Source organism: Myxocyprinus asiaticus, chromosome 11 (genome assembly GCF_019703515.2).
Source record: "Myxocyprinus asiaticus isolate MX2 ecotype Aquarium Trade chromosome 11, UBuf_Myxa_2, whole genome shotgun sequence".
Classification (NCBI taxonomy): Eukaryota; Metazoa; Chordata; class Actinopteri; order Cypriniformes; family Catostomidae; genus Myxocyprinus; species Myxocyprinus asiaticus.
This window is the reverse complement of record NC_059354.1, coordinates 33,203,206-33,215,231: the sequence shown is the minus strand read 5'-3', so window position 1 is coordinate 33,215,231 and position 12,026 is coordinate 33,203,206. Positions and strand designations below refer to the sequence as shown.

General features: G+C 37.6%; 1 protein-coding gene across 2 annotated transcripts in view; it reads left to right on the top strand.

Moving 5' to 3' along the window:
* The window catches only part of LOC127448452 (fibroblast growth factor 14), a 152,636-nt gene that overhangs the window by 82,455 nt on the left and 58,155 nt on the right, over positions 1-12,026 (top strand). Inside the window, exon 1 of one of the 2 annotated variants that reach the window (XM_051710976.1) lies at positions 10,367-11,147. The exons of the other annotated variant lie outside the window; for it this stretch is intronic. Coding sequence (XP_051566936.1) covers positions 10,955-11,147 — 193 coding nt within the window. The 5' untranslated portion in view covers positions 10,367-10,954. Of the gene's footprint in view, positions 1-10,366; positions 11,148-12,026 lie in introns of those variants that run through there. 2 annotated transcript variants of the gene reach the window in all.

Genomic DNA, 12,026 nt, shown 5'->3' with positions numbered 1-12,026 from the left:
TGAACTGAACTGACATGAACATAATTATCATTCCAGGGGTTTCACAAGGCTATATTCTGTGTGTGTGCTCTGAGGTCCCTTGGGTTTCCACAGGGAGATTACTTAGCAGAGTCGTTCCCTGTTCTCTCACACAGACTGAAAAACAGGGCTTTCCAGAAGGAGAATCAACTCATTTAAATTCAGTCTCTGTCCAGGGTTTCTCGGATGAGCATTTTGTTCTGCTGCTGACAAGACACTTCTGAATGTTGCATACTTAAAATGGGATCAATGGACAGGCAAAGATGTGAGCTGAATTGTTAACTATGTTTGGAGGAACAACTCTGTCTTTCTGTCTATATTCGTCTCTTTGGGGTGCATCCCTGCATTTCCCACCCCCCTGGTGGGAGTAATGGTGTGTGATATGGCGTACTATTTCCCGTCGTTTAGAGCTACGCTCAACATGCGATCACTGTCCAGGGGTTAGCAATGTGCAATGCTCTCCTAAGTACAATATAAAACACATGGCAATGGAGACTAAAAATCAATGAAATTTTCAGTACCAAAACGTGAGGGTATGAAACCTTTTATCACTCTCATGTTTTTCTATCATTTACGGTCTGTGAGTGTACTTTGGTGCTCAGTACACTACATCTAAGATTGACAGAAGATTGAAAGGCTGTTTTCTTGTCTCAGGGAAGAGATCAAGCTCATTATATTATATTAGGAAACGTTTGCCATTCTCACCTCTTTAATGAGATCTGTTGTTGATATTTAAATGTCAGGTTTAATGGCAAAACCCTCAAGCACAAACAGGCTTGTATTGATTTGCTGGATGGTCCGTGTACCTTCGGATAATTCGTTTTCTCATTTTTGTCTTTAAAACGAAATAACCAACAAACCGCTCATTTATCACATTTCCCGTTATCTCTCTTTATCACATCACAACAGTTTACGTTGTATACACTTGTTTTTCAATTTAAAAAGAAATAGTGAAAAACAAGAAAACACATTTTTCATTCATGCATATAAACCGAGTTTATAACTTGAATATATGTTTTGCACATGTGGGCGGGCCTGACACCCCTATTTCCATTGATTGGTCAATACGCACCGTCATCTGTTCTTCCTTAACCCTGTCTATAATGTAAGAGTTCACCAGAGTTAAAGTTTGCCAATAGATTCTAATCATTTCAATGAAGAACATTAATATTTCTTAGAAAAACTTTTGACTGCTGCATGTTTATTGCAATCTCATCAAGAAATGGACACCTGGATTCAAAACCCATTGAATGTACAAACTCACTTTTGTCACCACGGAATGGGCTGGCAGTGCTTTTTTATCTCAAAAGGAAAATTAGCACAATTATGAATTGGGATGCTGTGCACAGACCTAACTGTAACTAAATAGATTTTGTTATCTGGTCATTATTATTAATGATAATTAAAACAAGCTAATAATTGCAGGGGAAACATAAGGGAAAACATATATGTTTATTGGATGTGAATAAGCCTCGCAGGACATTGTCATGGTTTTGAGGAGTGAGGATACAAAATCTTGGGACCTTTAGGATTTTTTTTAGGGTAAGGGCTCAGCCCTCAATGTTTGTGTATTATTATTTATTTTATTCTCTTTGTTTTTTTTTTTTTCATTCATTCGTAGTAAAAGCTTTTGCTTTCTAGTCATTATTCGGCAAGTGTTAAATTCATTGTCAGGGCGCGAACTGCACGCAGTTCTTCACTTACCGCCTATCCGAGGCCCGCTCACCATTCCATTGAATTCATGAAATAAAATGCAGCCAAATGTGTGCTGTTCCTGATTTACTTTGGCAAACATTCAGTTGCATTTTGCTTGGTTAAAAAAAAATATATATATATATATAAGATTTGCATTTTGAACCCGAAAACAGCCCCTTACTCTCAAAGCATGAATCCCTGTAATTAATTTATTGATCATACACTATATTGCCAAAAGTATTCGCTCACCCAACCAAATAATTGAATTCAGGTGTTCCAATCACTTCCATGGCCACAGGTGTATAAAATGAAGCACCTAGGCATGCAGACTGCTTCTACAAACATTTGTGAAAGAATGGGCCGCTCTCAGGAGCTCAGTGAATTCCAGCGTGGTACTGTGATAGGATGCCACCTGTGCAACAAGTCCAGTTGTGAAATTTCCTCGCTACTAAATATTCCAGAGTCAACTGTCAGTGGTATTATAACAAAGTGGAAGCGATTGGGAATGACAGCAACTCAGCCACGAAGTGGTAGGCCACGTAAAATGACAGAGCGGGGTCAGCAGATGCTGAGGCGCATAGTGCGCAGAGGTCGTCAACTTTCTGCAGAGTCAATCACTACAGACCTCCAAAGTTCATGTGGCCTTCAGATTAGCTCAAGAACAGTGCGTAGAGAGCTTCATGAAATGGGTTTCCATGGCCGAGCAGCTGCATCCAAGCCATACATCACCAAGTGCAATGCAAAGCGTCAGATGCAGTGGTGTAAAGCACGCCGCCACTGGACTCTAGAGCAGTGGAGACACGTTCTCTGTAGTGACGAATCACACTTCTCTATCTGGCAATCTGATGGACGAGTCTGGGTTTGGCGGTTGCCAGGAGAACGGTACTTGTCTGACTGCATTGTGCCAACTGTGAAGTTTGTTGGAGGGGGGATTATGGTGTGGGGCTGTTTTTCAGGAGCTGGGCTTGGCCCCTTAGTTCCAGTGAAAGGAACTCTGAATGCTTCAGCATACCAAGAGATTTTGGACAATTCCATGCTCCCAACTTTGTGGGAACAGTTTGGGGATGGCCCTTTCCTGTTCCAACATGACTGTGCACCAGTGCACAAAGCAAGGTCCATAAAGACATGGATGAGCGAGTTTGGTGTGGAAGAACTTGACTGGCCTGCACAGAGTCCTGACCAAAACCCGATAGAGCACCTTTGGGATGAATTAGAGCGAAGACTGCGAGCCAGGCCTTCTCGTCCAACATCAGTGTCTGACCTCACAAATGCGCTTCTGGAAGAATGGTCAAAAATTCCCATAAACACACTCCTAAACCTTGTGGAAAGCCTTCCCAGAAGAGTTGAAGCTGTTATAGCTGCAAAGGGTGGGCCGACGTCATGTTAAATCCTATGGATTAAGAATGGGATGTCACTTAAGTTCATATGCGTCTAAAGGCAGATGAGCGAATACTTTTGGCAATATGAGTAATTGTTCATCTGTTTTAAATTTTCGTATCAAAAAGGTAAATGTAGTACGCCAAAAGTGTATTAAAAGTGTAGACTAGTTCATCCAAACTGAATCACGTTGCTGGTAGGCCTACATCAAACCAAAAATCCAAAGCGCTCACATGGGGTATAGGCCTTAATAAGGCCAGCTATTAAAATGAGGCAATAATATATATATATATATATATATATATATATATATATATATATATGTATAAAAAGAAGAGTCTTAATTATGTACAACAATTATTTTACTTAATTCTCATTAAGTTTAAACACATTCGCTGTCCATAAAATATTATATTTTATTGTGTAATGGTTGAATGCATATAGTGAAGGTAAAATCTTGTCATTATGCAGGTCGTGTAGCCCAGATGTTAAAGAGATACATACAACTAAATAATAGATAAGGGTGTCATTTTATTCAGTCAGTTCATGGTTAGTTGTTGTATCCTAAAAATAAATGAAACATTTTTTGGACATTAAAAATTTTAACAAAAATAAGGACACAAATTTACTCCCCCATATAGACATGTCGGGCAAAATCAAGTCCTTTCTGGCTGTAGCCATGGCAACGTGCACACATGAAACCGCAAGGCGAGCACCACATTGACTGTAAAAAAATAATATATATATCTATATATATATATATATATATATATATATATATATATATATATATATATATATATATATATATATATATATATATATATATATATATATATATATATATATATATATATATAAATTGTAGGCTAAGCGATAAACTTGTGGTGATTGTGTTTGCAATGTCCTATATGAAAAGGCTTTTATTCTGAAGAAAATGAATGAGGAAGAACAGATGACATTGCAGATTGACCAATCAGTAGAAACAGGCGTGTCACGTCCATCCACCTGTGCAAATCAAATAATCAAGTCGTAAGTAAACTTATTTTATGCACTTTAATAAAAAAACGAGAAATCGAGCTGAATTCTTGTTTTTTTATTTCTTATATAAAATGAAAAAATTGAAAAATAAAGTGTTAAATAAAGTATAAATTTTGCTCATTTCTTTCTAGATGAAAAACAAGTAAACGGTCGGTTTGTTGGTTATTCCGCTTTGAAGACAAAAAATAAAAATAAAAAAATAAACAGATTATCCTGGATGCTTTTGTTGTCTGATTAATCTAAAATTTGATTAAACACAAGAGCTCATCTCACTTTGGCTTTTCATCTGATTTGGAGACTCGTCACTTTTGTCTAAAGTGTTAACACTGGATAACTCTGGGTTCTTTTCATTCCTGGAATTGTGCATCCTCATTTCCTTTCCTCGCTTCCTTGCTCCTCCTTGTAAGGAAATGGGGAAAGGATGCAAGGAAAGGAAACAAGGACGGAGGAATCAAAGCAAGACAGATTTGTAAAATGGAACGTCTTGAGGACGGAGGAGCGAGGAAACAGGGATGTACATTTTAAGAAATGAGAAGCACCCACTGTTTCAACAAATGCACATACATGCTATGCAAATGACTTTCTGATTTGCTTTTTGTCTCAGAAATAAAGGTTAATTCGCCCAAAAATGAAAATTCTCTCATCATTTACTCACCCTCATGATATCTCAGGTATGTATGACTTTATTTCTTCACCACAGCACATTTCCAGCTGTTAAATTAATACCTTCTGAAGTGACATGATCGCTTTTGGTGTGAAAAAGATCAACATTTAAGTACTTTTTAACTCTAAATCATTGCTTCCAGTCAGCAACGGTTTGTGCGTGTGACCTAATCGCGTTGGCACGTGCAACACACCCAGAAGAGCAGCGCTGTGTACCACTGAGTAGGAGGAATGCTAGAAGCTTAGTTGGTTATGGTTTAGATCTGTATTTGTATCTGTTTTTTTACTGACATGGTGCGTTTGTGTGCTTATCCTGGATGTCTCAATCGAGAGGAGAATGTGAGAATGTGAGGTAACTTGGCAACGGGAATACGTCACACCAGAGACCGTGTGAACTCCACCATCTCGTGAAGCTTACCGGAAGCGATGATTTAAGTATTGATCTTTTTTCACACCAAAAGTGATTGTATCGCTTTAGAAGACATTAATTTAACTGCTGGAGTTGTATGGATGACGTTTATTGATTTTTTGAGCTTCAAAAGTCTGATCACCATCCCCTTGCATTTTAAGGACATACTGAGCTAAATGAAGGACTGTATTATGTCGCACTGTCAGAATGTTTAAAAAATGGAACAATGTTATAATTCCGCTGGATCTGTTCTGTTACCCCTGGGGGCTTTTATTCGCTGCACTCCCTGCTCTGTCCATGCATGGCTGCATGGATAGGTGGAGAGTTTGCCCAGAACAGAACCATACAGCCAACACCAACATATTGCTTTAATTGTCTATAAGTGAATAAAAGTATTCTTTCAAGGACTCAAGTAAAGTATTCATTTGACAGAAGTGGTCCTGGCTGAAATGCAGTTGTTTGGGATTTTCATCACATTTTGGGTGACAATGTCTTCATTTTTGGCAGTCCAATCAAATAATGAGTCAAGAAAGAGATTTGTTAAGCCACATTGGATGTGGAAGGTTAAGTTGTATTGTGTGGGATACAGTATTAAGTAAAGTTGTCATTAATTAGTAGGATTGGGTAAAAATACAGATTTCCCTATTAATTGTGATCTTTGTGTTTTTTTAAAATCCCAAGATTAATCTTTTACTGTAAAGCTGAAGTGTGTATCTTTTTCTGTTAAAATACTTCTATTTAAGCGTAATATGCAGAGACAACTATAAGTAAGCCATTTGCAGGTTATTTGAACACTGTGTCTCTGTGACACCATTAAAATTGCTCTGTTTGTTTTGTGCGCACATCCTGCCTGACACAACATCGACTCAACCAATAGCGTGAGTTGGGGAAGGAACTATTTGTTTGTTTGATCAACAGAATACTCAGTATAGAAGGCTTTTTTTTTTTTTTTTTTTTGCAATTCCGTTTGATGGTGGTAGTGGAATAGAAATTAAAAACTTCTGCTTTAAAGATTACTTCAGTTTTGGTTGTGTTGATAATTATATCTGTTAAACCAATAGCAATTGAACTGCACAGTTTAGACCCTGTTGTTAATTTTTAAAATTAGTATCTTTGTAATGAACCAAGATACAAGGTTCCCTACATAATTTACAGCAGTAGCGGATATACTATATATATATATATATATATATATATATATATATATATATATATATATATATATATATATATATATATATATATTTATTTATTTATTTATTTTTATTTTTTTTTTTTTTTCATATGTAAGCATGAAGAAGCATGAAAAAAAGATTGGCTGTCTATAGATTTCTTTCTAGCTGCATCAGAAAAAAAAATATTCTTCTGCAAATGAGAGCATGGGAGTTTCTCTCTAATTATGGCTTGCTTTTGATATCTCATCCGATAATTCCCTCAGCATGAGAGAGAGAGAGACATTTCTCCACCACTTAAGCAGAACACTCATTTCTCATTTGCATTCTGTCATTTGTAACTCCCAAATCTAGTTTTCTTTATTATCTTAAGCCATTACAGTAGACTGAGAGATTTCTTTACAAAACACTAGCTATTCTTGACCATATTCAGCGTCTTTAAAGAACCCCTGTGTCTTCAGCTCATCCGAATGGACCAGTAACATTTCAGAAAGCAGATTTAACTCCACTGTCAACACTAACACTAACCCAAAAATAATTACTATCTCCTCAATTAAATTAAGATTCCTCTCCCGCCAAAAATAGTGTGAAACAATTCGATTTAAGCAAATAAAGCACTAAATCTCCTGTTTCTCCCCTCAACCTCTCAGTGTGTATGACGTTAACTCCAGTTTACAACTGCTGTCATTACAACAGCTAATAAAAACCAGACAGCCCTAAAGCCTTCCAAAATATCAACTGGCTTATTTCCATTTTGTTATTTGGTGTCTGTGTCTACTGTGTCATTTCTTGAAGAAAGATGTTGTTCTGCTGTCGTCACTAGGCTTTGGTACTTTTTTAGTTTTTGTTCACTGGCAGTCTCATTCGCCCCTCTTTACCTTAATTTGTTAATTGGTTAAGATTTTTTCTTGTTCTCTTTGATTTTTAATGGTAATGTATCTAAAGGCATTAACTAGACCACGTTTCATTTAGCTTGTCAGCTAATGTTAATAAAATACCAAGTGGAAGACAGCGTGGGAGTCTGGAGTAGATTCACTCATGGAGTAGTCTCACATATGTTGCAGTTTATTAGTACTACATCAAAAGTAGTTTTCCTGAAATACAAGTCTCTATTCTTATCTTTCAGCTATTCTGTTTGCTGGCACATCCACAGTAGGTAAACGTGTGCATAATGAAAATATTTCATTTCAGCTCAGAGTCATTAAAAGTTCATAGTGAGTGGAACATTCTTTACAAGTATTTTCCTCTGAAACCACAGAGGAGATTTTCTTAGCCTGCTAAACAAAAGTTGTTTGGGGCAGACAGTCTTACTAATTGTGTTATCTGTGAATATAGACTCTATATGGGGCCGTGCTATTGATAGTTAGGTGGGGAAATGCGCTGTTACTTCTGTTGAATATGTAACGGGTTTGCTATGGAGTCTCATACATTCAGAAGGAAAAAGCATGTAGGTCTTATTCTATCTATTCTCATATCCATGACATTTGTATATTGTATTAATCATTTGTGTTTGCTAGTTCATTCTGAGTAGACTGATGAATTTAAATGCATGTTCCCTGTTTGGTCTATCTTGCCATGGGTTTTTGCCATGTAGTCTATTTACCATCTGAATGCTTCATCTTATTTTGTGTAAATATGTCTAGTTTTTAGCATACAGATACTTGGCAAGATGAAACTGGAGAGGAAAAGGTCCAATTCTATGTTAATTTCTGTACCAAGACTCAGCTGTTAGGAACTCAAAGTGCACTTCAGGCATATTCATCAGGCTAATACTTTTTTGTAGTTTGTTCTGTGGGCGAGTTGATTACAGTCTTAGTGGCTGAGTAACCTCATGTTCTTTTTCTGTGCACAAAAACATGTTATCTGGGACTTTAATGCATCCGTTTACTTTTTTACAGATACCTTCAACTTTTGCAATGATTCCTTTCGTTTACTAAATAAATATTCCCTAGCAGTTTTAATACCTTCTTTAACTTTAAGATGTAATTACCACAAATTACTGCATTAAATCATTTGTGAATGTACATATGGAAATAAGAAGTGGCATGACTTGAGTATAATATTTTTAATTATATTCACATCTGAATGTCCATGAAGTACTTATGTGTTATGCATTTATTGTTTGTTACCGAATTACTAATGAAAGGTATGAAGTGTTACCTAGTTATCTCTGTGTGTGTGCTATTGTAAATGGAGTCATAGTTAAGCTGACAGTGTCTGCTGCTGGCAGCTGGGCAAACTGCAGTGGCTTCATCATCGGCAATAATGCAGCAGTTAGTATAAGCTTGCAGTATTTTAGCAATCTGGTATCTTGTCCTCATATTATTTATCATGTTTGCTACAAGGTCAGTTTTTCCATTTTCATTCAACAGGACGTTTGTCAAACTAGTCAATATATTTAATGCATATATCATTAGATCTAATTGCACGTTTCACTGTATTTTCACTCCATATTCTGCACAGCGGCCCAGTGCCAGTAAAAAAATTTTTTGAGGGAAATAACCACTACCAGCTTGGGATAAAAGGCTGAATATTTAATTGCAGCGACAAACAGCAGATGGCCCTCTTGAGTTTTCCCTCTTTTTTCATTCCTCGTCTGTGATTGTGTTTCTCTGGTGATATTAATCTAAATTAGAAAATACTCTGTGTTATTATTGGGGCATGATATTAAATTGGCAACCCAGCCCTTATCGCAACACTCATTACCATAATTAAAAAGACAGGCCACAGATAAGTGTATGCTTGTAGCAAAAACACAGAAACTCATTCATACAATGCATTACATAGGTGTTTGCCTAAAAGCACTGGGGGTCTCAATATCACCTCAGAGGTGTAATGGAGGTCCTGGTTCGTTGTGAACTCGTGGGGTGGGGTTCTGTGGTGTTGAATTTAATTTCTCAGTCTCGAATGAAATAAACACGAAAAAAAAAACAAAAACAAAAAAACAATTGTGTATATATATATATGTTTTTTTCCCGCCATAATTACAAAGGTGTTCCATGATAGTTCGTTATACACACAAATCAGTCGTGTTATAACAATGACAAACATGTATTTTTCTGGTTCAAGCCATGTGGAACCTGAATATAAGGTGTTTATCAGCTGTTTGTAGCCCAGCATCTAAGCACTTTGCTCTTTAATATGTTTTGAAAAATGAACCATGTCATCCGAGCAATATTTGCAGTCATAGCTTTGCAAATGAATTTTATGATCGACCCATCTGAATCTTATTTTCGAGCCCTTAGAGGACTCTCGCGGAGTGATTCATCCGTTGAGATGTATGCATATACAGACATCGGCTGGGATTAAGCGAAGGGTGGGTTTCTGTCGTCTTTCAAGCAATGGCACAGGCAAAGGAGGAGTTTGTCGTTAAGACTTGTTGATGATCTATGTGGCTTGGCTGAGGCGGGAGACGCGTGGTCGTTAAGACTTGTTGATGCCGTTGATGTATGAGGCTGAGGCGGGAAGCGCGTGCGACTCACTCGCGCCAAACGGTTGAGGCCAAAAGAGCTCGAACTGGAGAATGGAGATGAACATTTCTTGAATGCGTTTCCCTCCTTTTCATTCCTAGCTTTTTTTCCAATTTTTTTTCTTTTTCTTTCTTTTTTTTTTCTTTTTTTCTTTTTTTTTTTTTTTTTTTTAGCACTTATGTTGCATATTTTTAATCTCCCGCTTCAGGCAAAGAATCTCCCGCTTTTTTATTTGAGTCTGTTTATTTGTTCGTTCCTGTTATACCGGGTAGACGTCATCCTCACCGGAGCCGGTCAGTGATACTTACATTTTCTCCTCAAATGACATGCTGCTTTTTATAAAGAAAATACGTTTATACTGAATATCCATCCTACTTAGAACATGACTGAATGGGGAGTGATCGCCTGAGGAGACATCTTAAGAAGTATCAACAAAAACACCATCATTGAAACTTGCCTCAACTCACCGTCGTCGCTTCGTCTGTTTCTTCCCGCTTGAACTCCGCGTTGAATTCTCAAGATGAGCGATTATTTGAACAGATCCGGCGTGGATATTTGCTTAACTTGGTGAATATGTGAGACATATGAATATGTGTAGTCGCAGGGCTCCACCTGGGAGAAGAAGGTGGTCGCGTTTCTCCGCTTGACAGCGTGAAACGCTTTTGTTTGTTCAGACTCCGGGAGTGGACGTCGCTGTCCAGGGTGCTGAATTTCACAAGGACCGGGTCTAAATTAAGGGAAAGTGACGGATCCTAGATACCCTCAAGCGTGGATGAAAGCCAGAATACATTTTCATATCATCTTCAAGGATCCGGGCAACTCATGTGATCAGTATTTGCCGAAAATCATTGTCTGGAATGGCAATTAACCCGTTTTGTTGGAAATTGGACAACATGTGAAATACTTCACCGTTGTATTCATTATGCCAATTCGGTGTCTTATATCACCATCCGGTATGTGTGGATATCTTTGATCATTATCCGTTCAAATCTGAGGGAAGAGCAGACAAACAGTAGCAAAAATGGGACAATAATTGAGACAGATCGGACGGTTTGTTGTTGTTGTCTGTGCTTTGTGTGTAAGGAGTTCAACAGCTCTGTTTTTGAAACATGGCAGCGGCGATTGCCAGCGGTTTGATCCGCCAAAAGAGACAGGCACGGGAGCAGCACATAGACCGACCATCCACCAACAGAAGGAGAAAAAGCCCCAATAAAAATAAAGGGCTATGCAACGGGAACCTGGTCGACATCTTCTCTAAAGTGCGAATCTTCGGCCTCAGGAAACGCAGACTACGACGACAAGGTGTGAGAAGTTCCGTAAGGCAAACAATATAATTGTGTACATAAGAAATCAGTGCAGGTGCATAAGGTGTTTAATTTCTTCAGACTAGACACGCCCACATTTCAATTTCACGTTCATGTTTCATACTACCTACGGCATTACATTGCTGTTTAGTATGTCAATAATAGCCTCTAGTGGATTTGTTAACTGATTTCTTTGAGATTCAGCTTGACTGGTATTGTTCACACGAGTTTTTCCATCAGTCTGCAAACCTGTCTCAATTTATTACACAAGTGGTTGATTCAGTAATAAGAACATGTTATTCAACTAAAATCTATCTACGTCATACTGTTAAATTTATTCTCAGTATTTTACTCGGGGGCGCACGCTTTTCGTTGTCTCCTCAGTTTTTGAATGCAAGTACTAGGCCGCATTAAAAATTAGATATGATTGTCATGCTAAAATGGGTATGTGGATTTTATTTGAAATAGTCTGGGATTTTGCAATAGCTCCCTCTCTTCCTCGCTCTCTATTTCTGTCTCTCTTTGCTATACCCTTGGGAGGCGTTGATGTTGAATTATTGGCACGTTTCATGAATGCAAGTAAAGCAGCAGGTGCCCAACGTGTTGCGGAAAAAAAAGGCTATCGTACACCATCAATAAACAACAAACTTAAATATTAAAAATCTTAACACACAGTATTCAGTTTAGGTAAGATTATGATGAAGTCACACGCTTCCTGTCGCCCCAAAATCAATGGAGGTAATTTTTATACTTTTGCCCTCTTATTTATTGGTGTTCCTGTTCAAATTAAAAACGAACCTGTTTGTTAAAATATGTGATTCAATCCAAAATTACAGTATGTCATAATACTTATTGAATTGTGAAGTATTTTCAGTAT